At 45.2% G+C, this 26,137-nt stretch overlaps 1 protein-coding gene across 7 annotated transcripts in view; it reads right to left on the reverse strand.

Annotated features, from left to right (window-relative positions):
• Positions 1 to 3,256: 3,256 nt before the first annotated feature.
• The window catches only part of Rbm47 (RNA binding motif protein 47), a 131,852-nt gene continuing 108,971 nt past the window's right edge, over positions 3,257 to 26,137 (reverse strand). For 6 of the 7 annotated variants that reach the window (XM_040747129.1, XM_040747128.1, XM_040747130.1 and 3 more), the window contains 4 exons: positions 11,965 to 13,127; positions 10,955 to 11,161; positions 8,687 to 8,895; positions 3,257 to 5,906 (listed from right to left, as the gene is read on the reverse strand). In XM_040747129.1, coding sequence (XP_040603063.1) covers positions 5,676 to 5,906; positions 8,687 to 8,895; positions 10,955 to 11,161; positions 11,965 to 13,096 — 1,779 coding nt within the window. In that variant the 5' untranslated portion in view covers positions 13,097 to 13,127 and the 3' untranslated portion in view covers positions 3,257 to 5,675. The remainder of the gene's footprint in view (positions 5,907 to 8,686; positions 8,896 to 10,954; positions 11,162 to 11,964; positions 13,128 to 26,137) is intronic. The other variant, XM_040747133.1, reaches the window with a different exon arrangement.

The following is a 26,137-nucleotide window of genomic DNA, read 5'->3' on the forward strand; positions in this document are numbered from 1 at the left end:
TCCTAATGTTGCAACCCTTAAATACGGTCCCTCATGTTGTGGTGACCCCAACCATAAAATGATTTTCATTGCTACTTCATAACTGTAACTTGGCTACTTAAATATATTTGGAGATAGAGGGTTGCTGCAGGGGTCTTGACTCACAGGTTGAGAACCACTGCTTTAGACCTTGGAATCGAAGGAAAGCAGTCTGTAGATATTGGGAGTCTTTTTCCTTATAAAACACAAACTTCCCTTTGGCTTTGGGGCTTAGAAATGGGACCTATATCAAAGAGTAGGACATGGGGCGTACGTTCGTGTCCTCTTATTTGGTGATTCTTGAAAAAGCTGAAGATATGTCTTTTTAAAAAAGGTGGTGACAAGCTGGGTGGTGGTGGTGCATGCCTTTAATCTCAGCACTTGGGAGGCAGAGGCAGGCGAATCGCTGTGAGTTCAAGACCAGCCTGGTTTACAAGAGCGAGTTTTAGGACAGCCTCCAAAGCCACAGAGAACCCTGTCTCGAAAAACCGAAAAGAAAAAAAAAGCCCTCTTTTGGTCTCCTCCAGCATCAGGCAAGCACGTGGTGTGCAGATATGAATACAAACACTTATACACATATAATAAAAGTAAATCTTTTTAAAAATATCACTCCAGGCTATAGAGGTGGCTCAGCAGTTTAGAGCACTGGCTGCTCTTCCAGAAGTCCTGGGTTCAATTCCCAGCAACCACATGGCAGCTCACACTGCCCGTAACTTGATTTCTGAGGGATTTGACATCCTCTTCTGTACCTCATAGGTACCCGGCATGAGAGTGGTGCACAGACATACATGCAGGCAAAATACCATACATAGAAAATAAAAAAAATTAAGATGTCATTTCTTCGATCAGCCGTGCCAAAATGTCACCATCACGGAAAAAAAAGATAAAGTTAAGGCAGATGGTAGTGGTGCACACTTTAATCCCAGCACCAGCACTAGGTGGTAGAAGGAGTTTGAGGCCAGCCTGGACTACAGAGTGAGTTCCAGGAAATCCAGGGCTACACAGAGAAACCCTGTCTCAAACCACCACCACCCCCAAAATTAAATAAAATAAAAATAATTTTGATAGAAAAATTGGGTGTCCTGAAAACATTATTCTTTTTTTTAAAGGATTTATTTATGTTCCTACCATTGAACTATCACTCTGGCTCTCTGTTTTTTTAAAAAAGTTTGCATCTGTGTGAATGTATGTCACCTGTGTATAAGTGCCCTTAGAGGCCAGAAGAGAATACAGAATCCTGAGAACTGGAGTTACAGGTGTTTGTGAACCACCAAACATGGGTGCTGGGAATTGAACTCAGGTCCTCTGGAAGAGCAGGAAAAGCTCCTAATGCTGAACCATCTCTCCAGCCCAGAAGGATCACCTGGTGGTCCTCAGCTGCGATCCCAGAGCACAGGAGGCTGAGGCAGGAGGACAAGTCTGAGGGCAGCCTAGGTTTATGCAGGTCAACTTGGTCTACCTCTTGAGACTATGTCTTAAAAAACAATGTCTTTAACCCCCAAGTGCCCAACCAGAACAACCACCAATCACGACATAGTCGAAGACTGGCTTAAAGAGTTACAATGTGTGCTTAGTGTATGCATGGCCCTGGGTTTGATTATTAGTATCAGACAACCAGGTAAGCACGGGGGAGTGTAGCTGATTCCCTGTGATACTGTGGTGCATCTCTGTCGTAATCTGTGGAATAGCTTGTGTCTAGAAGTCCTTGAATCTTTACTAGCCTGCCTTATGCTCTTCTTCCATGGACAACAGGAAGTTCCAAACATCCCACCCTTCTGCCCCACTCACCAAGCTGTACATGGAAACACAGTGCAGGGCAAAACAGACAAGGTTTCCTTTTCCCTATAGACTCCCTGGACTCGTTTCCCGAGTGCTGTCAGTAAAACCTGGGCCTGGAATGGAGTCTAGGCTGCTCACTAGCAAAGCTCTGTGACCTCAGCTGGTCACCGTCTGTCGCACCCAGCTCAGTGTTTATCTTTTGGTCAACCAAAGACATTGGAAGCTGGAGTCTGGGGTTCATAATCATACCCTCACCAGATGTGGCCCGCGGTCTGTGTTCTGTCCCTCGGAAGGGCAGCTTCACAGTGTAATGGAGTAAGGCTGAAGCTGCCGTAGCCAAGTCTGTCTGTCACAGCTAGGAGAGGCACAGTGCTGCCATCATGGGTCTGAATGCCTGTCCCTGGCAGGTCACTAGGAACCTGAGCGTGACTCTGAGGGTATGAGCACCTTTCTCCTTGAACGAGGACAGTAGGTCTTGTCTTTAAAAACACCGCTAAACCAAGTGTGATGTTAATCTCAGTCCCAAGGAAGCAGAAGGCACAGTATCTGGGGTTCAAGCCAGCTTTGGTTAAAACAAGCCAATTTTTTTTTAATAGCAATGGGGCTAAGAGATGACTTGAGAGATAAGAGTGAGGGCTTCATTTTCAGAGTTCAGTTCCCAGCACCCACATTGAGAGGCTCACAACTGCCATCACTCCAGCTCCAGGGGATAAGATGCCTTCTTCTGGCTTCTGTGGGCATACATGTGGTAGGCTTTGAATGAACACACACACACACACACACACACACACACACACACACACACACACACACACACCAAATCAAGACAAGAAAAGAATTCCCCATTGCCTAAGGGTCTGTTTTCTTGAGAAGTAGCCAACCCTCTTCTACCCCCGAAAGGCTTTTATATATCATTGAGGAAGCTGGGAATCCAGGAAAGGGGCCGTGGGAGGTCATGACCCTAGGTCAAATTACGAAGGTAAAAATTAAAACTTGGCATGGTGGCCCGACAATTGAGAAACTAAGATTGGAGGAATTCGAAGAATTTGAGACTGGCCTTGGCTGCACACAACCAGACCTGACCTCAAAAACAAAACAAGGGGGCTGGAGAGATGGCTTAGAAGCGAAGAGCACTGACTGCTCTTCCAGAGGACCTGGGTTCAGTTCCCAGCACCCACATGGCAGCTCACAACTGTCTGTAACTCCAGGATCCAACACCCTTACACAGACATACATGCAGACAAAGTACCAATGCACATACAATAAAAATAAATAACTAGCCAGGTAGTGGCAGCACACACCTTTAATCCCAGCACTAGGAAGGCAGAGGCAGGCAGATTTCTGAGTTCAAGACCAGTGTTTTATTCCCTGGAGCTGCAGTGATAGGCAGTTGTGAATCTCCCCAGCTGAAAATACTGAATTTGTCCATTTCTTTTAAAGGAAAAGAAAGTCTGGAAACTGCTTTAAAGAAAGCTTTATTTACCACATACATCCTAAGAATGTATTCTGGAAATGCAGCGAGATCTAAAAAGCTTTTCAAATACCAAGCTAAAAACTAAACTAGTAGCATGTCTAAAACTTTAAAACATTTAAAAACATTTATATTAGTTTGTTCTTAATCCTAAAAAAAAAGTTCACATTTCAAGTTATAAACTCACCTCAGTAGTGTACATGAAATGGTTGTGGGACAATGGGGACCACAGACAGCAGGGTCACTGAGGCTTACCTGGATGCCACCAAGGCTTGTTGTTAGGGCAGTTGCCACACTAAAATAGTGCATTTTTTCCTTTTATTATTATTATTATTAGTTTTTGGGTTTTTTTTCAAATGTTTTCTCGACACTTGTAAAATACAGTAAGAACACAGGGCCAATGTTCCATCGGAGGACCTCTGTGACCGTCCTGGGCACTTCTTTCCCACAAGTCAAGGGAGGAGGACCCGGTAGGAGGTGCCTTTTACAGAGTCACTCATCCCAACATATTGGTGTGCGTGCAACTTCCTGGGTGAACCCTTAGAGCATTGCACAGCTACTTTATGCCATTCAACCAGGATGGAGAGGAGAGGTAAAAGGCCTCAGCAGGCATTCAACCATTTGTAGAATAGTTTAATAAATACTCCTTATATAAAAATCCATCTCATCAAAAGAAGGGGGGGAAAGATATTTGGGAATCTCTTAATTTAAAAGAAGAGAAAAAAAATTAAACAACTATCTATCTAAGAGCATTGGCTATGGGCACGATCCTAGAACTAATCCACAAATAAGAGTTAAGCCCATTAGCAAACTCTGGTGGGAAGAAAGATTTGATGGATTTTGTTATGACATAAAATTCAACTGTGTATCTTATTGTGCACCTAATCGCACACCCCACGTCCTTGACCGAGCCTTTTAAAAAGAGAGTTGATGTAATTCATTCAACAGATGACGATATTAGCATTTTACTGTATTTTACATTCACTCTGCCGAAGAGAAGCGTTTAAACAGGCACAGAACACTGCATCTGTGTGTTTAATTCCTAAAAACAAAACAAGATAACAAACACTTTAATAATGTTGAAATAAAATGGCTGCGTTTTGCTTTGCACTACACACCATGGGCTTGGGCAACGCAGAAGACTACAAGCAAGCGTCAGAAGTGACTCACGAGCTCTCCTGTAACTCCTACAGCTCACTCGCCTCCTGAATCCATATGCCCCACGTTGATCTGCCAGACACAGGGCAACCTAGGGGAGCCTTGTTGACAAACAATGCTTCCAACAGCCCTGACGAAGGCAGACACTCTACAAGAAGGCAGCTAGAAGCTGAACTTCCTGTTAGCCAATCCTGAAGGCCTTGTCTATAATCATATACATTCTTGGTCTCTAAAAACTCAGACTTCAAAAACCAAAGCATTAGAAAGTTAAAGTCTCATAATGAACAATTAAATAGCTATGCAAAGGTGTCTTACGAGAACATGGTAAAATCTTGTCCATACATGTACTCTGCTACTGAAGACACATAGAAGAGGGTAACACCTCCAAACAAACTTAAAAAAAAAAAAAAGAGCCCAACAAAACCCCAGGAAGAAGTACAAAAGGCACCAGTTGTCCTCTCAGAATAAAAGGTGCACTGGAGGCAGGGGGTGGGGAAGGGGTGCAGGGGTGGGATAGTTAACAAAGACACAGAGTGAGCCCAAGGTAATCAGGGCAGGTGAGAGTTTTCCAGTGTTGGGACTCTGGGGGAGATGAGATTGTTACTAAAACAAAACAAAAACCCCAAACCAGAAACCATGATCATGGCAATACCCTCAACCCTTAATGCCAGGGAAATACAGCAGAAATTTCTACTCATTTTGAAATTGCACTTTCCAGCATCACCTTTAAAAAATAAGGTTTTATGTAGCATTTCAAAGCACTACAGTTTGTATCTTTAAATATTGAATATAGCTTAAAAATAGTTCCCTAGATGCTTGGATGTGCTTTTTTAAAATATATGTATATATTTAATATATAGCTGATATATTTCGAAAGGTTCTACAAAATAGAAATCTCTGGAGTGCAGAAGTTAAGAAAATAACCTTCATACTGAAAATATATCCTTAAAAAACAAAACCAAACCTCTGTACAAATGCAGTAGAGCGTACAAATTTTAAAAGATGGTATTAAGGCGTGAGGCGTTGCAAGTCTCTTAGAAATGTATGAACGCGGGCCTGCTAAGTTGAAAAGTCTTTAAAAAAAAAGAGTGAAAACTTCATGGTTATAAAATATTTCAGTGTGATATTCGCTAACATTCTTCACTTGCAGGTTTTGCACGTGTGCTAATCCGACACGTTCTTTCTTCATAAATAACAAAGTGTTCCTTCAGCGGTGTTTGGTGGCTTGCCTTGGCTCTGGTCCCTGGTCTCAGTAAGTCTGGTAGACATCGTGGATGGGCACCTGGAGAGCAGCGGGGAAGGCCTGAGGTATGTAGCCGGCGTAGCCCCCGTACACGGCGGCCGCAGCGTTCTTCTGTAGTGTGGCGATCGTGGCAGTGGCCGGAGCCGCGAAGGGGACGTAGCTGGCCCCATAGATGCCGGCGGTGGGAATTCTCTGAACATTTGGTGCCACGGTATACACAGGAGTTATTGGACGGCCCTGAGGGGACAAAAAAAAATCCTTCCTGAATGCATGAGCAAGTTCATCATCTCTAACAATGAGCACGCGGCGGGGAGGGAGAGAAGATTGCACCCCCCCCCCCGGGAGTCTAGGTAGGGAAGCAGAAAGGACAGTGACATTTGCCAAAGGAAAAAGAGATTAGACAGAGCAAAATGTCATCTTGGAGGGACTTGATGTGTTCAGATTCAGTGTTCAGACCTGGGTGAAGGGGGGAGGCCGAGGCTGCACCAGAGCTGTAATACACTGGGGTTTTCTTCTTCTTCCTTTTTTGAGGGTGGGGGGGGGTTGGTTTTTCTAGACAGGGTTTCTCTGTGGCTTTGGAGCCTATCCTGGCACTTGCTCTGTAGACCAGGCTGGCCTCGAGCTCACGGACATCTGCCTGCCTCTGAGTGCTGGGATTAATGTTCTACCTGCAGAGCACTGATTCTAACGGGTGGTCCTGGGATAACCCTCCTGTTTAAAAGTACAATATGCCCGAGTGTCCATAACAAACAGGGGAGGACGGGACTGTGAGGGCCAACATTTACCTAAGGTTTGTCATGGATTTAGGGTAAAAATAAACCACCACACAGTGGCTAAAGTACTTGGTGTCCCTCATGTTCCACAGAATGACCTGAACTCAATGCTGGTTTCTTCTCTGAGCCTTACTCTACCTTCAGAATGTGTAATCTAAGATACAGGAAATGGGAAAAAATACATTTTAAAAGCAACTCTTCCTAGGTTTTCCCTTTCCATATTGTAGGTTGAACCTAGGACACCTCATACACACTAGGGAAATGAGCTACAGCTCATCTGCTTTATTTATATTATTAATCATTATGTAACCTTTTGCTTTGGGAATCTGACTCATTCAGACTAGCTTTGAACTTGCCCTGCAGTCCGAGTCCAGGCAAGCTTTGAACTTTTAATCCTCCTGCTTTGGCTCCCAAGTGACTATGTCATAAGCCTGTGCCACCGGGTATGGCTGCTTCCTTGGTCCTTTTTTCCTCCTGTTTTTTCTGAGACAGGATCTCCAATGAACTGTACCTCAGTGGTGATCCCCAAGTCCTGACCTCCCTGCCTCCACCTCCCAACTGCTGGAATTCCTAGACTCTTCTAACAGACCTAGCCATGGCTGTCACAAAATCTAGAAACCAGACTCACAAAATTACGTTCAAAAGAACTTCTAATTTAAGAACTGTTTTCTAACTATAATAAAAATAGCTACAGTAACGATGAGCATAACTGCGAGGCTCTGGTCTTCCAGGCACTGTTCTTAGTGGCTTATTTGTATGATTTTATGAAGTCATCAAAACCCTTTGTCAAGGCCCGGTGTGGTGGTGCACACCTTTATTCCGCACCCAGGAGGCAGAAGCAGGCAGATCTCTAGGAATTCCAGGCCAGGCTGGACTACACAGTGACAGTGTGTCTCAACCTGGAACTCCTTTGAAAGAGCAGTACACACTGTAGAGCCACTTCTAAACCTAACTCTTATAAAATGTGAGACATCTTTAAAAATGCTTTTAAAGAGGTCTTGAGTTGTGGGGCGTGTTTGGGCTGTATATTTTGATCCTATCTCAAAAACAAAACAAAAAGGCCATAAGTTAAAACAATTTTTACTTACTAACATGCTGATGGTTGAATAGTTCCAACTAGATTGACCCTTCCTGGATAAAGCAGGCAAGGCTTAGTTCAGAGTGGGAAATGGCAGTGGTGATTCAGACGCCCGGCCATTCGAAAACCACTGAGACACTTGTACCCCAGCCCAGCTCCAATGGCAGGCACTTTGTACAACTTTAGCACAGATATGAATTTCTGTCACTCAAAGCTCACATCATGGATACTTCTCGTTCAGTGAGATGAGAGACCCATGGCGTTCGCACTTATGATTCACTCATTCAGGGCAATAGTTTTAAGATTTTTTTCCCTACTTAACAGATGCCTTCTTCATGTGCACAATGAAGAAGCTTCCATCAGGAGGGCAGCAAGAACAAATGGGCAGCCAGAATATGGAATATTGTATTAATGAGAGGTCCATGAGAGGGTATTTGGGTAGACCGAGTGAGACAGGAGAGAGGAAGGGAAGGGTCACATACTATGAGCTAACTAGGGAAAAGGGCAAAAAGGTAAGATTGGTCTGGAAAATAGAGGGCAATCACAGTGCGACATTCCTGGAGGAGAGCAGGCTTTTCTATATCTACTCCAGTTTCTAAAAATCTCATGGATTGCTGGGCAGTAGTGACGCACGCCTTTAATCCCAGCAATTGGGAGACAGAGGCAGTAGAATCTCTGTGAGTTCAAGGCCAGCCTGATCTACAGAGGAAGTTCCAGAACAGCCAGAGCTGCACTCAGAAAAGCCCTGCCTTGAAAATGAATGAATGAATCAAAGAATGAAAATGAGGAATTTCATGTCCATATGGACATATTTTGTACACACGTGTATGTGCATGGTGGGGAGGTTGTGCGTCACAGGGCACAAGTAGAGGGGGTTCAGAGCTGTCTCTCTCCTTCCACCAGGTGGGTCCTGGGGATTGAACTCAGGCCATCAGGTTTGGAATCAAGCACCTTTATCTGCTGAGCCATACTTGTCACGAGTGCGCACGTGAGTGTGTGTGTGTGTGTGTGTGTGTATGTGTAATTTTCATTGAGCTAAACATTTCTTTCCTGTTATTTCACATTAAACATTGCACAGAGCATATTCTCAGTGCTGAATACTAATGAGTCTACGATTGAGAGGAGCTCCATAAATAAATGACAGTGGCCATGGCAAAGACCTCTACCTGGAATGGTGGCGGTGTGGACACAGCAGGAATAACAGCAGCATGGGCGGCGGCGGCGGCAGCGGCGGCGGCAGCAGTGGCGGGGTCAGGTTGCACAGCAATGGGGCTGATCATGTGTTCCATTGTGTGGATCTTGCCATCTTCAATTATTTTAGGGGCTGGGGCTGCCTGGAACATGGAGTATTGGGCACCGATGGCAGGGATGGCCACTGCAAAAGAGGCAGGAAGAAGACAGATTTGTTACTTGCTGTCATGGAGGAGGTATTTAAGATCCAGGTTCACGGTCATGCGCCTCTGCATAATCACGTGCTCTGCTTTTGCGTTGGGATGGAGTTAAGGAGTGTTTAGAGTGAGGCCTCTGCCCTGACATTTCCTGATGAGTGTGAGTGTGCGCCCTGGTTAGTCTCTCTTACATTGCTCACCCCTCCCCCAAAGCCCTTTGCACTTTCACAGTGTTTTAAGAAGTAGGTGGAGGTAAGATATCATTCTGACTGCTTGGAGACGTGAGTACATCCTCTCCACCTTTCATTTCACATTAGTATTACGGATCCAGTTGGAGGGGGTTTGAGTAGGAAATGGAAAAAGCTCCAATGTGCTAATATCCATTTATCGTAGTGAAGCAGTGGGTAATTGGTTTTTCACTTGAACCTGCCAACTCAAATAATTTCTGTGAGCAGAGTCCAAAGGAACGGCTTCAAGCAGAGATTCAAACAGATAGAGTTACTGAATGTCGATGTGCAATATCAGGAGATCAAAAGGCAGAGACACTAGCCCCGATGCGGGGGGGGGGGGATGTGTATGTACATGCTGTGTGTGCTGAAAGAAAAAGAAATATGAAATGTACACATAGAGTCCTTTCATGTCTGTCTTCCCTCCAACTGTAAGCACGCTCTGTTTTCTACAGAGATAGATGGTTATGATCAAAGGCATAGAGACAAAATGGCCATAAGGTAAACAATGGCTTGTCCATTAAAAAAAATCTAAAAACTTAACCAAATATCTTTACCTGACCTTCCAAACAAATCTTTCACCAGTCTTATGCCCAAATATGTTAGCACTGCCCTGGTATCCCTCAGAAGGACAAAGATGAACCTTTCAAGTGATAAGAAAGGGAACCTTTCAAGTGATAAGAAAGGCTACTAGATGAAGCCACCTAGGGGCTGTACAGAATAACTAACACTGCATTGTTTCGGCTACCAGCCTACAAAACTCTCTATTCCAGGACGCAGGACTGCCACATGGCTAAAGACTGTTCGGTGCCAATGGCATCTCTAAGGCATCCTGATGCTGGAAGCTACTGTATTGCGAAGATTGCAAGGCTTTTTCCCTAGTTACCATTGGATTCCTTCAACATGTTAAACCTGTGTTCCAAACATACCAATTCCTTGCCTCTTACTAGGAAAAGAAGTGTGCAATCAGCAAGGGAGAAGGTGACCTTCAAAAGTCTTCCTCCTACCCTCAGTGAGGCCAAGAAGCCAGGGAGAAATTCATTCTGGTTACCCACGGAAGGGACTCTCCATAGGTTCAGAGGTTAGTGGATGGAGAGTCTGAGTAGAACAGGCCTACCAAACTCACTAAACACAGTTAAAGCTTACCCTTCCTCACAGTGGGTGACCAAGGGGCCAGCAGTGTTGGAAAATAAGTTTGTTGGTAGTAAAGGCAAACAAAGCCCCTGGCTCAATGGATCCAGCATCTCAATTCTAAGTCTTTGGATCCAGCTTAAAACCTTCACCTCTGCCTAGTCCACAATTGTTGGCATCTGCCAGACCATCTCGCAGGAAAACTGGAACTATAGGCTCTGGAGAAGAAGCTTCTTTCTCTGAGAACTGGTAATACCCATGGCCCCTGCTTTCTGGTGGCTGAGGCATGGGTCGGACGCAGCTCAGTGATGGAGTGCTAGGTACATTCACAAGGAAAAGACAGGTTCTAGGTGACCCAAGAAACAGGGAGCCTCATTCCCTTCTGATCTTTCCACACCTCACTCTTGACAGTCACAGACAGAGAAACAGCCAGATGATTGGCAGGTAACACCTGTCTGAAAACCGCCTGACAGCCGAATGTGAATGTGGCCTGGACTAGACCAGTCTCCTAAATTCTAGAGGGTCCGTGCGTGGGAGGGTGGGGGGTATGACACACAGACCTTCTTTCTGCAGAAGGGGAGAAGAATCCGTATGCAGATGGGTTAAAGAGCCAGGAAGACTGGACTCACTTGAAAGAAAGGGTTGGAGTTTAGGGCCAAATGATGCATTTGCGCTGGTTTATACTGACCTGCACCAGGTTTAATGGCAACTGGATTGACAGTAGAAATTTCCAAATTTGGCATAAGTTCATATCCTTTTTCTTGCTGTTTGCCTTTGCCTTCATGATATCGGCTATATATACCACGGCCAGCAGAATATCCTCCAAGGTAGGAACCCCTGGGCCCTGGGGCTCTGTTTCCAGCGGCACCTCGCCCTCGGCCTCTTATGCTGCCTGCTTATAATACAACACAAAAAAGGATGAGCCGGCAACAGTGACGGTTAGGGCCTGTGGTCCGCCCTCTGTCTAAGCGGCAGGTGGCCACAACTCTGGACTACTGGGGCTAATAAGATGCTCTGTATAGGTGTACTTCGTCATTCCCATCTGCTTGTTTAGTGCAAGGGAGTTCCCAGGGTTGTGATTGCAACTTCAGTGAGAGAGGGGTAAAACAGATCTGGAAAGGGATATGCCTGCCCTCCCTCCTTGTTTTGTGCTTAAGAAAAAAAGGCAAAGGGAGTTAATTCAGACCCAGTGAATGGACAGCGGGCCCTTGAGCCCATGTTATGTTTTCTAGTGTCATGCTTGGTCTTCTATACTCAGTGACCGTGACCTCGTCAACCAACACCTTAAGATTATACTTCAGAATCAGTAACCCAGGCTGACCTCCATCTAGGAATCCCCTTGCCTCACCCTTTAGAATGCTGGGATTACAAGTCCGGCACCACCATGCCTGGGCTCAAAAGCAGAGTTTAACTTAAACTCCAAGGGGTAGGCAGACCTGTTCCACATGGGTTAGGTCACAGCAAGGGACAAAGCATCCCAATGACTCGATTGCTCACCTAGAGGGATACTTCTCTCAATACCACAATAGTCACTACGAGTCAGCGCTTAGAACCTCAACCTAAAAGGGTAGGGCCTAGCAAATTGGAACCACACTCAATCTGACACTAGTGCCTGTGTGTGCACCCACGTGTGTGCCCGCGCAAGGGTGGGGGAATTGGGACACCCAAGGGGCCCTCAAGAGAAGAGTCTCCACTAACTTTTCACGAAGTAGTCCCTGTTGGGTCCGATGAGCGCGTTGTAGGGGTAGCCATAGTAGGCTAACGTGTAGGGGTCACAGGAGTACACATAGCTGGGCTGCTGGGCTACCACCTCTGCTGAGCCACCACTACCACCCTTGGCTGCCTTCTGGTAGCGGGAGTACTGCTCCTTGTCCACAGGCTTGGCCAGCGTGACTTCCAAGCAGGAGCCCTCCAGCTCTGTGCCATTGAGGTTGTTCATGGCGTGCACGGCGTCCTCGCGGCTAGTGAAGTGCACGAAGGCGTAGTCGCGGATCTTCTTGACGCGTTCCACGCAGCCTGGGTTGAACTGGCCAAAGCTCCTCTTGATGGTCTCCTCGGTGGTCTCGATCATGAGGTTGCGCACGTAGAGGATCTTCACTGTCTGCATCACGTCCTCGTCTACATCGATCTCGGGCTCGGCCCAATCCACAGCGATCTGGTGGCCCCACAGCTGGATGCGACCCGGCATGAGCTTGCGGCGCGCCATTGCTGCAGCGCGATGGCTCTCATACTCCACGAAGGCGAAGCCTCGGTTTTTCATCTTGTCTGCGGCGCTGGCATACACGATCACGTTGAGCACGCCCTCGGTGACCTTGGCGATCTCCTCCAGGATCTCCCCGCGCTTCTTCATCTTGGGGATGCCACCGATGAAGAGGCGGCAGTTGTCCACGCTGCAGCACACGCCCAGCAGGCGGCCCGGGCGGATCTCATAGTTGTTGAGCTCACGAACGGCTCGCTTGGCCTCGTGCTTGTGGCAGTACATGACGAAGGCATAGCCGCGGTTCTTGCCGTCGAAATCCATCATGAGGCGCAGCTCGTAGATGCGGCCTACGGTCTCGAACACAGGAACCAGCTCATCTTCGTACACATCCCGCGGGATCTTGCCCACGAAGACCTCGCAGCCTCGCTGGGGATGCGGGCCCTCCCAGCCAGGAGGGGGCCCACCATACTTGCGTTGCCCGTTCTCCTGTACCATGTTGTAGCCGGTGCGCTCCATCAGTGCCAACAGTGCAGCCTCATTGGGCGCGCCCGCCACGCCCTCTGGCACCTTGGAGGAGGACCCCACTGTCGGATCGCTGTTCATGGCTGTGGTGGAATCCTCTGCGGTCATGCTGTCAAAGGCATCCACGGCTGGAGGAAACCTACAAAAGAGAAAGGAGGGGTGTGACTGGGTAGCCCCGAAAGGACTTCGCCCTGAACTCGCTTTTGTTTCGGCTCACAGGCAGGTCACGGGGTGCTGACTTGAGATATTAGATGGGGGAGGCCGCGGCGGAGGTCGCTATGGAAATTCAGGGGGTTTTAAAATAGTCAATCTGTGAGAACCTGCTGTCATCTTAGGGGGAAAATCTTAGTTCTTGCAGCAAGCAATGACTTCCGTTTCACCCCTGCACCGTCAAGTCTGATTTCGTTTCACTATAGCACTTTCCAAATTTCCTTCATTTCTTTGGTGTACACAGAGTTTTTATTTTTTCAAAGGCAGACTTTTTCACTGCACTAACAGAAACTGAATGACATAATTGTCCCCCATTATAGCGCTTGAGTTGCTGGGGATGGAACCCCTTGCGCATGCTATGCCTCCAGATGTAGAGCAATGTGATCATTAAACTTCAAGGAGATGTGTTCCCTACAAGGTGTTACTGAACTGTGTACTGAAGTTGTCAACAGGAAATGATGTTCCCACTGTTGTGGAGTTGGTCAGATTTTTTAAATATTCAGGCAAAACCTTGGTATGAATCATTTGCAGACCTGGATTCAGTACCTAAACAGTCAGGTTAACTCAGGATGCTGTCAAGTAATCTTTCTACGTGGAAAGACACCACAGGGGCCAAAGAAATCATCATCTTCCTGCATTCTCAGTTCATCTTCCCAGCCCTTGTACACAGTACCCGACATTCACCTCAAAGCTGAGTCTCTTGTGGGGAAAGAGACTCAGGTTTACACAGGCACCTAGGCGTTTGGCTCCAGATTCTATATCCTTTCTTCAGAGCTGTGCTGTACAAAACAGCATTTATTTCTTTAAGCAGGGTCTCTCACTCATGCTAGCCCTAGATGACCCGGAACTCATTCTGTAGCCCGGGCTGCTCGGAATCTCATGGCAATTCCACCCAGCCTCCTGAGTGCTGGGGGGTTACAGATGTGTGCTATCAACCACGACCAACTTTTGGTTTTATTTTGTTCTCTTTAAAGACCAAACCTCCATAAGTAGCCAAGTGTAGCCTTGAACCTTCCTGCCTCAGCTTCCCAAGTTCTGATTCAATACAATTTTGGAGGAAATGATAGGAAAGCTGTCACTAACCACCTGTGACTAATAGAGCTTAAATGGGGGTAAGAATTATTAAATCAAATTAAATGTTTTATTTAAATCAAGTAGCCATGGGTGGTATGAATGGTGTCAGGGAGCATACTGTAATGATGTCATTAAAAGTTGCATACAATGCTTGAGTAATGAAAGGTTATGCAACCCTGGCTGTCCTGGAACTCACTTTGTAGACCAGACTGGCCTGGAACTCACAATGGTCAGCTGGCCTCTGACTCCCCAGTGCCGGGATTAAGTGTGTCACCACCACTGGCTCTGACTGAACTTTTGAAAGAGTGAAATCTATCGCATTATGGGACACATGAATTCTATAGAAAGATCTCGAGATTGCTGGAGAGATGGCTCATCAGTTAAAAGCACTGGCTGCTCTTCTAAAGGACCCAGATTTGATTCTCAGAGCCCACATGGTGGCTCCAGTTCTAGGATATTCAAAGCCCCTTCTGACCTCTATGGGCACCAGGCACACACACGGTACACAGACACACATGCAGGCAAAACACCCATACACATAAAATAAAATAATACCAAAAAAGAAACAAGCGTCATGGCTGAGTCTCCACCCTTTTCTTATCTTGTGGCCTAGTGTCTGAGTCGTGGTTTCTTCCTCTTTGCTGCTTCACTTAAGACACATTCTGACATATTCTCATGCCCAGGTTCCACAATTTAACTAGAACCAGGAACACTATTTTTAAAATGTTGACCTCTGACTTGTGAATGAGACTATGCAGGCAAAGTTCAAGAATAATTAAAGTGGCTGAGGATGTACAGGTCATCAGACAGTGCTTGGCTAGCAGGTGTGAGAGGCCCTTGACAATACCCAGTATCACAAATTAAAAAGGAGAAAGAAAAAAGAAAGCTAAGTATGATATCACACATCTATAATGCCAGTACTCATAAGGCAGAGGCAAAAGGATTGTGGGTTTAGGGTCAACATACAGAATGAGACCTGGTCTCAAAAAGAAAAAAAAAAAGAAAGAACCTAACATCTATACTGACACACACAAAACAGAGATATGTATTTCCAACTTAACCAAAACAGTCCTCTTTTGGCTTATTTGCTGTAACAAGAGCAGTGGGGTGTTCAGAGATGGAGGGGGTCCCTGTAGTAAGACAACATGGTTGAGTCCTAGTTAACCCTTCCTAGTTGTATGACTTAGAAGGAGGACACTTAGTTATTACACGAATCACCTTCCCTACCTGTAAATGGGAATCCCAATGATAGTATTAATTTTAGTGCAATAAATGAGCCAATATATACAAGACACTATGGCAGTGTGAGTGAAAAACGTCCTCACAGTCTTGGTCCCCAGCTGGGGTTGTGTTGGGCAGTGTGTGAGGTGTAGCCTTGCTGGCGGAAGTTGTGGTTTCCTCCAGGAAAGGGCTTTGAGAGCTTCAAGTCTTGCCCTACTTCCAGTCCCTCTCTGCTTAGTGTTTATGGCTCAAGACGTGACCTCTCAGTCTCCTAGATTGCTGCCACAAAGTCCCAGACATCACAGGTTCTAACCCTCTGGAACTGTAAGCCCAAATATATTTTTCCCAAGTTGTCTTGGTAATGTTATCTTATCACAGACACTATCACCTGGAGCCCAGAATGGCTTTGAGCTCATATTCCATCTGCCTCAACCTCCTCAGTGCTGAGATTACACAGGCACGCACCACACTAAGGCCATCTTGAATAAGGAACTTTGACCTATGCCCAGAACATTGCAAAAGCTCAAGAAATGCAATATTATCTTTGATTCAAATCCTGGTGAAAACTCAGACCAATTTGTATTTGAATTTTAGTAATTTTAAAGACACATTTTTCTCAGTTCTTAAAGATATCTTTGGGGGACTGGTGAGATGGTTCAGTGGGTAAAGGCACTTGTCACCAAGCCTGAAGACCTGAGTTTGATCCCTGGGACCTATAGGGTAGAGACCAAACCTTGCAAGCTGTCCCCTCCCCCCTACACACATGCCTGCTCCCTTATCTATTTAAATAACTGTCATAAAGAATTCATGTATCTTTAGATAGTGTTTCTGTCTATTAATCTTGTTTTCTTTGTGCTTCAATGCTTGCAAGTTAGCTTGACACCAGCTCCTTATCATAAAGGTTTTCTTAGTGCACATTTGGAATGATATGGGTTCCTCTAATAGCAACGCGAAGATCTCTCTCCTTCCAAATGGAAGATGAGCACATGTAGTTTAGGGGATCCTTTAAAATCAGTGGCCTGCAATGGAGGATGCCAAACACATACACACACATAGGTATGATCAAGAGGGAGATTCTATGTGTTTACAATACAGAAAACATGATCACAGGAATAGAACTCAAGCCTTAGTATGCACACGCACACACCCTTAAAAAAAATGAGAAGTTGCAGAGGCAAAAAGAAAAACAAAAGACAACAAAATTGGGATTTCGACAGAGGCCCTTTAAAAAAATGATACGCCTTTAAAATGTATATACTTTATTCTTTATTATTGTGTGTATGTATGTGTCTGTGTGTGTGTGTATGTGCCTGTGCATGTGGGTGCCTGGATGATGGAAGAGGGTGTCAGACCCCCCTCCCCAAACTGGAGTTATAGATGGTTGTGAGATGATTGTCTACCACTTACTTAAGCTAAAACCCTCTTAATAAAACTACATCCTCAATGTGGACTGGGGGGAGAGAAAGTAATGTTGATGACTGCCATGGAAGAGTTACCCTATCCTCAAGGATCTCACCTCCCGGCTAACTGAATTAGGTTTAGACATAAGGAAGCTAAAGTCTACCGTAGTTTGCACTCACACTCACTGACCAGGAACTGCTTCAAAAGGGTCAGACTTTAATATTCTTAACAATTTGTTTCAAATAAGGTTACAGTCCTCAAGGCCAAAGCCCAACCACTTCAGAAATTTGCTTTGAAAAATTAGTCATGAATTTGAGGGTGAGCAAGGTACATGGGAGGGATTAGAAGGAAAGAAGGAAAGAGGGAAGATGGTGTAATCATATTTTAATTAAAAATTATATTTAAGCTGGGTGGTGATGTCTCACACCTTTAATTCCAGCACCCGGAAGGCAGAAACAGGTAGATCTCTGTGAGTTTGAGGCCACCCTGGTTCTACAGAGTGAGTTCCCACACAGCCAGGGCTACACAGAGTAATCGTGTCTTAAAATATTAATTTTAAAAAAGGAAAAAATAATCATGGTGGGGGGAAGAAATAGAAAAACTAGCCCTGGGGAGCTGGAGAGGTGGCTCAATAGTTAACAGTGCTTGCTACACAGTCATGTGAGTTCAGGGGCACACACAAGCTATGTGTCCTGTAAACATTTGTAACTCCAGATCCAAGGATGCTCACACCTCCTTCTAGCCTGTAAACACGTAGGGATATATCCACTCATACAGAAACACACACACACACAATTAGCTGTGGAGACCCAGTATGATGTCACAAGCCTGTCATCACATTTGGGAAGCAGAGGCAGAAGGATCAGGAGTTCAAGGTCATTCCCAGAAATATATCAAGTTGCAGGCTAGCCTCTATCTTGAGAAAACAAAACAGAAATCCTAAGGAATGTAGTTCAGTGGTAGAGTACTTGGCTAGCATAGCAAGTCAATTACTAACACCATTAAGAAAAAAAGAGAAAGAAACTAAAAATTAGCCTTGGGCCTGGCGGTATTAGTGCACACCTTTAATCCCAGCACTCAGGAGGCTGAGGGTCATGCCTTCTAGACTAGCCTGTCTACAAACAACACAACAAAAATAGCCTAGAATATTCTCTTTAGAAAAGAACACACGACGGCACGCTGTGTAGAGAGGGAAGTGTCTGAGACAAATACTGAATGTTGAACGATGGCAAGACCCCTGCTTAAGGCAGAGGTATGGACACAGTAACAGACTTCAGGATCTGACCCTGGGCTATGAGTAAAACTAACATCTAGAGTCCAGATTCTAGATAAATAGTGCAGACTTTCTCAAGTTCATTCACATGGCAGGGAACAAGTTTTCAGAGGACCAGGCAGAGCAATTTCAGAGCACAATCATGGGAGTCAGAGAGCAAGGTCCATCCTGGCTCCTCCTGTGGCATCAATGGGGGAACCCTGTAAACTTTCTCTGTAAACTCACAGGCTCGTCTTTAAAGCCTACTATGCAGCAAGCAGGTGGAGTGTTGTGCTCGGTGGATACATACTATGTGAATGCAGACTAGCTCACTGCAGTCTTCATGTCTACATGGGGATACTATCAGGGTCCCTACCCTACAGATGAAGAAACTGAGGCACAGAGCAATTAAGTAGTAGGTTCTCAGGTAATGAGCATGAGAAATGGTGTCGGCCTGGTTCAGAGTTCACACTACAGGTGCTCCAAAAGATTGTTATTATAGGGCAAGGATCCAATGAGATGGTATGTGAGGGGCTCCTAGGGCAGAGCCTCATAAAGGGGCGGGAGGTGTCAAGGAATATCACCATAAAAACTTGAATTTGGGGACTGGAGAGATGGCTCAGTGACTAAGAATGCTGACTGCTCTTTTAGAGGATCTGGGTTCAATTCCCAGCACCCACATGGCAACTCCCAACTGTAATTCCAGTTCCAGGGGACCCAACTCCCATGGCAAAATACCAATGCGCATAAATAAATAAGTAAATAAAGATAGCTAAAAAAAAAAAAACCATAAAACTGAACTTGAATGTGAGGTGAGAACGCTGGCCCTATGCAAGATTCTAGTGTTTACAGGAAAGCAAGCAAAAGGTTCCCAGAGCCGGCTCTAAACCAGTCAACGTGAGAAGCCTAGCCTGTGAGTTCTGGTGGAGGCTGGTGTTTCAGCCTCCCAGGAGCCATTCGTCACAGGTAAGCTGGCTGCCTGTGTCATTCTCCGCTGGCGATGTGGCTCAGGCAACCAAGGGTAACTCTGTTTCTCATCTAACCCTTGGCTAGTGCACTTTGCCAAGGCTGTTCCAGAAAGAACCTGAAGAGACTTGCCACACTGGATGCAAATGGTCGGAGCATCCTGGTGGATGCCCAGATTCCCAGGGAGGCAGAACTCACCCAACAAGTGCTCTCTTGGTGCATGCTAAAAACACAGGGGAAGGGGCGGGGCCAGCATCGAGAGAGCATGGTAGGATACCTGAAGGAATTCATTCGCTCACCTTAGCATCTGCAACTGCATGAAGATATATTTCAAATTAAGCTATTGTTATTCTGGATTCTGCTAAGAATTTTTGTCCTACATCACATTTGCACTTAGAAGGCAAACTCATGGCAAAAATCTTCAAAGACTTGAATTACAGTTTTAGTGCCGTTCAGAGTATCTATCATTCCGATTTTAGCTTTTAACTGGCCCAGCAAATGTCGCCAATATACTTAGAAATATTTCTAATGTTCAGAAACCAGTCTTTATGATTAAATGAGTTTATTATAGAATTACTTGGATTGACAGTTAACTTTGGTTCATAGCTCTGTGAGGGGTTTGTGGGTGTTGGGGAGGTTTAAACTATGGACGTGTACTTTCTGAGTTAGAATCATCACCTGACTCACAGCACGCTAGAAAGGTTAGCGACTGCTATTGTTTCTTTAGTCACTTAAACTGGATGAAGCAGTCCATGTTTCTAAGCCCAGGACTCAAGAGGCTGAGGGAGGAGAACTAAGAGATGGTGTGTGTGTGAGGGGGTGAGGTTGAGAGGGAAAGAGAGACCAGAGAAAAAATGGGGAACCACTTTAAAGCCAGAATTCAAATTTTAGGGAGGGTTTGGTCACTAAAGTTGTAAATAACCCTGTGACTTACAGAGATGCTCTGTGGAGAACGAGGGAGGGCACCTCAAAACAGGGGAAACCAGGAAGGAAAGATTAGCCACTGCAGAGGGGTTCTGACATATGGCACTTAGCCTTTTGCTCAGTGCCAAATCACCACTACCCACTGGAATAAACATCAGGGAGGCCACACCCACTTCCAGGGCTCTGACTTCAGGGTGTGTCTATCAATCCTAAGACTAAGAGTCCCACTCAAAACCAGATCACAGAGTAAGAATTTACCTAGGGGCCCTAACAATGCAACAGGTTCATCTCCCACCCCCACTAATTGCCCTCCGCACACATAAAAAATTTCTGAGCCTCCTTGCTGTAAGCCAAATATGAAAGAATGAAGAGACCAGAGACTGCAACATTCTGGCCCCTTTTAGTTGCCTCTGACTGAGGGATAGCTCACGTCCCTAGGGCTTGGCCATGTTGATGCTGGTACAGAATCTGTTATGGTAAAGGACATCATTCAGTGAATAGCTGTGTTTGATAAACAGAAGCAAAGCCAAGAGGCTCAATTTTCCCAGGCACTTCTATCAACACAGTCCTGAAAAGGAGGCATTTTGCTGTGGGTTCCTAGGGACCCCAGCTGTATGTCCCAAGAGGAGTGAAGCTACTTGCCAGAAAGAAAGGGCGAAGTAGGGGGGTTTTCTACCCCAGAATTTGAAAGCACACAAATATCTGCTAGGAATTTATTCTTTATAGGCATTACACACTTGACACTTGTTCTTAAGTTCATTGGGTGATGCCAAAACCAAACAAATAAACAAACATGCAACACACATGTGCCTCCTGGGCTAGTGTGTGTGTGTGTGTGTGTGTGTGTGTGTGTGTGTGTGTGTGTAGGGGGGTATCTTTTCCCTCCTTATTTTAGCTCTACACACCTGAGTAACTGAGATTTGGCAAGCTTAGACTGGTAGGCAGGTACCAGAAGAGAGAAAGACGCTGCTGCTGTTTCAATCAGATGGGATAGCCTGAAGAGACGCGGTGATTTTTTTCTCCCCAAGCGTGGTCTCATTTTACAGAGTCCCAGACTCTGAGCTGCACAGGGACTCTGAGATGCACAGGTCTCATCTAATGCAGAGTTTGATCCTTCTGTAGGTCTATCAACATTTTGGTTATTGTGTTGGCATTGTAGGAAGTTTGGAAACATCCATGACCTTTACCCACTAGATACACAAACATGTGGACTTACAATGTTGTGACAACCAAAGTGTCACAGTAAAAGTTTGTAGGGTAGGGAATACACGAAATTGTTCTTTGTTGGAGAAGTGCTATGGAATCTGTCTTGGAGCCTCTGAGACTGTGTGTATAAAAGTAGTAGAAGTCGTTATTTTATATACTTCTACCCTCGACTTCAGTCTGATGTCTTGTCTTCTTTCCTTTGAACTCTTCTCTACCCACCCACCTCCAAGTCCTCCTTGAGACAACAAAGGGTCGTAGTCCAAGCTGGCTTAGTAGTCCATGCTGGACTAGAACTCACTGATCTCCCTGCCTCTGTTTCTTGAGTAGCTAGGATGATAGGCATGTACCACCCTACCAGGACAACCCTTGATCTGGTTCCTATTTCCAGAACTGAAAAAAGAGGGAAGAGCAGAGGGAACACATAAGCAAAGATGAGCAAATGTTGGGAGCTGGAGGGATGGCTCAGTGGATAAGAGCACTCCCTGCTCTTCCAGAGGTACTGAGTTCAATTCCCAGCAACCACATGGTGATGGAAGAGGCCTAGGGAAGGCAATAGAGCAGGATGGTGACTGCGTTGAAACACACCCCTTATTTTGTGTGGAGACAATGGGAAACCAAAGGCTATGAAGCTTTGGCATGGCTAGAAGGCCTCAGCTGAATCCTTGAGGGAAAAAAGGAGTGGTTCTTGCACAATGGTTTTGCTCAGGATTTGGCCAATGCTTTTAGGGAGTACTCTGTCAAGGACCCAGGAGATATGAGCAGCATTTATACCACAGAATGAATGGCACAAGATAAACCCAAAGGTCTCTGTGTCTTGTCAGTTACAGTTACCATCAGGCAGACGGCTCACTGTCACTGCCCTCCAACACTTAAACATCAACTCCAAGTGGACACAGGCTTTGCCTGTTTCTGACCCTCCAAGTTTGGCACTTAAAGAACAATGCCTATTTGTTAAAGGAAGTGGTTATAATTTCCATCTCAACAAGCTCACCAGTATCAACACCTGTTTTTGTACAAAGCGTTGTACTGGGGACAGCACAACGGGGTCAGGTGGAAGCTCACACAAGCCCATGGATACTCAGAGCCAGGAGGTCACACATATCCATTGAGCAAACTTTACTGTGTTGGCAGCTAAGGCTGGTTTAATAATGCAGATAACCAACAGTGGGCCACAAGTCAAACCCAAGGAACCATCCAGCTATGGCATGTGGAAATAACTAGAGTCCTCCATACCTCTGACTGATTACAGATTCAAATGTCTTCCTTATTCTTTTATCCTTAAAACTATGTTATTACATACTATATCACTATTAATGTACTTGTAAGGACTCTATAGAATTCATTAAAACCATAAAAAGCAAATCCTGTTTTGTGACCACATCATTTAGCCCCGTGAGACCTCAGGGGACCATGCTCTCCTTCCATACAGCTAGCATTTCTGGAAAAGTGACTGTAGAGTGTCCTTAGTTTATGTGTGGAGGTCAGGACAACAATAAAAGAGAATAGACGGCTTACAGGTAATCCTTCCTGCAAGAAAGGAGATGGACTGGAAATAATCTCCTGGAGAATTATCTCAACAGCAGCCCGACTCAAGGATCTGGTCAGTGAGTTTACAGTTCTTGAATTCGTAAGTATAAGACATCTAATGGAATTTCCTTAGTTCTTAAATTTCTGTGAGTAGCCATCTAAAAAGTGTGCTTTAGAAAAACAGTCAACAAACCAGGGCCATGAAGCCAAATTTTCCTTTCTGGCTATTTTTACAGTTTTATAGCAATACAGCCATGAGCAGTGGCATTAACACTGTCTGTGGCTGCTTTTATGCAACAAAGGTAGGGGTAAATCATGGTAGCAGAGAGTGTAAGTTCCTGTAAAAATCTGCCAAATGCTAGAAACCCCAATTCCTTGAGTTTGAGATCAGTTTTCCCCCAACAATATTGCTGAGTGATGCCATTAATTTATCGAGAGTCTTGGTTCCTCATTACTCTAACCTACCAAAGGAGCAGTGCCAACAGCGATCAATCTCTCAAAGAGTAACGAAGGAGACACCATGTGCCTACACCCACACTGAGTCTGATAAGCATGAGATGCTGCTCCTTCCTCAAGGATGGAAGATTGAGGCGGAGACAATCAAACAGCCTGCATACAGACCAGACCGACTTGAGGTGTAGAGCTGATGACAAAATTCATGCTCACTCTACCAGGACATTTTTTCTTTGCTTCTTTCTCACATACGGTGCTAGTTCCGGCCAGTGTCAACGTAATAAAATCACAATCAACACAGATGAATGAAACTAAAACCACAGCTCCATGCTAAAGCAGTTGGGAAGTTATTCCTCACTACCATAGCCCACTTTGCCTACCAGCCCTCAGAGTTCTGAACAATGTACCATAGCTACGCCTAGGCCCGTGTAAAGTAGTTAATATATCCAAACTGTATTCTAAAATTAACCCATGGAGTTTTTTTTTTTAATTGCAGAGTCTCAAGTAGTCCAGGTTGGCCTTGAACTCACCAAGGGTGGTGCTGAACTCCTGATCTTCTTTCCTCTACTTCCTGAGTGCCGGGGCACAGATGTCACTGACTCTGATTTAAACAGAATCCATACGACTTAAATTTCAGAGTGGGGTTGCTGGCTGCACACGTAGGCTCTGAGCTACATGTCTTCACCACCTTGTTCCATCCTTGGAAAACAAACATCCTCACACAGTCACTCAGTACTCCCCCAACCCAGACGGCAGTTTCACTATAAAATGGTGATAATAATAGTATTAACTAAAGAAGTTATGAAATATGAGTGATCATAATCTTCCTGGGAAGTCATGAATGGGTCCTGGCTAAGCTGAAAAAAAAGTTTTTACATGGTGTTGAGGCGGGGAGAACCCAGGCTCTTAATCACAGCAGGCAAACATTCTACCCCTGAGCCACACAACTAAATTGGGGATTATAATTTAATAAAGATGCCTAACTTTTGGCAGTAATGTCTTTTTATATTTAAAACAAAAACCAGACAGTCCAAAAGCAATAGACTCAGATTTCTTTTTAAAATTTTTAAAACTGGTGTATAAAATGTATTTATAGAAACAATACACGCAAAAGAAAAAAGTAAATATTATTTTAGTTTTTTGAAATGATCTTTCAAGAGATACAGAAAAAGAACTTCCCCAAATACAAACTGATAGTCACTGTGAGGATGTGTCAACACAATTCTGTCCTCCCACTCTGAACTACTTACTAGTGGTTACACAGTAAAAACATGGAATCCTGTTACAGTCCTACGGTCTACGAGCACGTGCTCCTTGGAGCGTGTCCTAGTATGACCTTGGCCTTGTGTGGGACATGTGAAATAGTAGTTTACACGAATCTCACAGGATTCTTTGTAAGAAACATGACCACCGGCCCGTCCTGTAACAAAGGCTCTGGGCTACATCGACACAGTCAAACATTAGCCCCAGTTTAGGTGTGTCTAGGTTTTGTTTGGTTAGCATTAGTCATTGCAGCTCTAATGGTGAAATAAGACCTGCTCCCATTGGAGCAGGGGTGACAGAGATCCTGTCTGATGGGGATGCCCTAGTATTTCAATGACTTGAATGGAGACTAGTGTCCCAGTGAAAGAGAATTTCCCCAGGAACTTTCCACAAGATGGAGAATAAACCAGGGATTAATTAAAACCAAAACAAAAAACAGCAGATGGAGACTAGTACAGAGATCTATCGCTAGCCAAAGCACAGAGACTAAGTGATGGTGGGGTTACACCTATGACACAATCCTTGCACATAAGGCTCAAAACCATCCTTTACTCCAGCTCCAGGCGACCCAAGACACTCATGACCTCCATGGGCACCAGACACATATGATGTACATACATGTGTACAGGCAAAACACTCATACACGTCAAATAATTCTAAAACTATCTATTTTCAAATTCTGCCACTGTATTAAAGGGCACTACAATTGTAGTCTCTGTAAAAAGAAAAATGTTCTGGCGAAAGACAAAGAAGAGATGGGGATATCCTGGGATGGAGTTGGAGCAACCTTTCCTTGGACTATGGCTGCTGGAGTTCTCTGCCGCATCGTGGGGGGTCTTGGAGTTCTCAGCCGCATCGTGGGGGGTCTTGCCGAGAGCGGCTCCCAGGTTAATCTGACACTAACCATGCAAGAAGCTCACAAAGATCCCTGTGTACCAGGACACGAAACCCGAGCTCCCCAGCCCGGCATCAGTCACGCAGTGCTCTCTCCATACAGGGGACAACACACAGGACCAAGCTGGGGGAAGCTGGTGGGACGGCCACTTTCTCATGCATCCATCATTTCCTCCTCATTTGTCCCCGCTTTCCTTTTCCTGTTCACATGTTTTTCTCTCCTCTTACACCCTCATGTGCTATTCTCCAGCTTCCAACTGTAATCGCCTTGGTTAATAAGTACCCAGAGTAACAAGTGGGAATCGAGCTATGTGGCTATCTGACTGCTCCTCGCTTCCAGTGCTTGTTGAAATAATTTCCTCCAGTTTGGTCATACACGGTTCACGACCAGTACAGCCGAGGATACACGGCTCACGGCCAGTACAGCCGAGGAGAGCTCTGCTACGAAAAACTGAAAGTTCGTTTATCTATACATGAGTATTGAAGGTGAAATGAGCTTGTTATTTGGAACAAACAACTAGCTTTGTTTGCCTCCGAAGGAGGAGTGAAGACAAGAGAGGGTCAAGGAGAACCATTTTGCAGTCTATACAACTTACCTAGGCAGTAAAACTTGCAGGGACTGCAATATAGGGACTGCCTATACTAACAGTTCTAGAAAGTAAAGCAATACTAAAGAATGCCACTGCCACGAAATACCACTTAGTATAAGGGTGAAAGCAAGCAGAAACATGACACACTGAGTGGTCTGTCAGGGATGT

This window comes from Mesocricetus auratus, unplaced genomic scaffold (assembly GCF_017639785.1).
Source record: "Mesocricetus auratus isolate SY011 unplaced genomic scaffold, BCM_Maur_2.0 Super-Scaffold_100006, whole genome shotgun sequence".
NCBI classification, from domain to species: domain Eukaryota; kingdom Metazoa; phylum Chordata; class Mammalia; order Rodentia; family Cricetidae; genus Mesocricetus; species Mesocricetus auratus.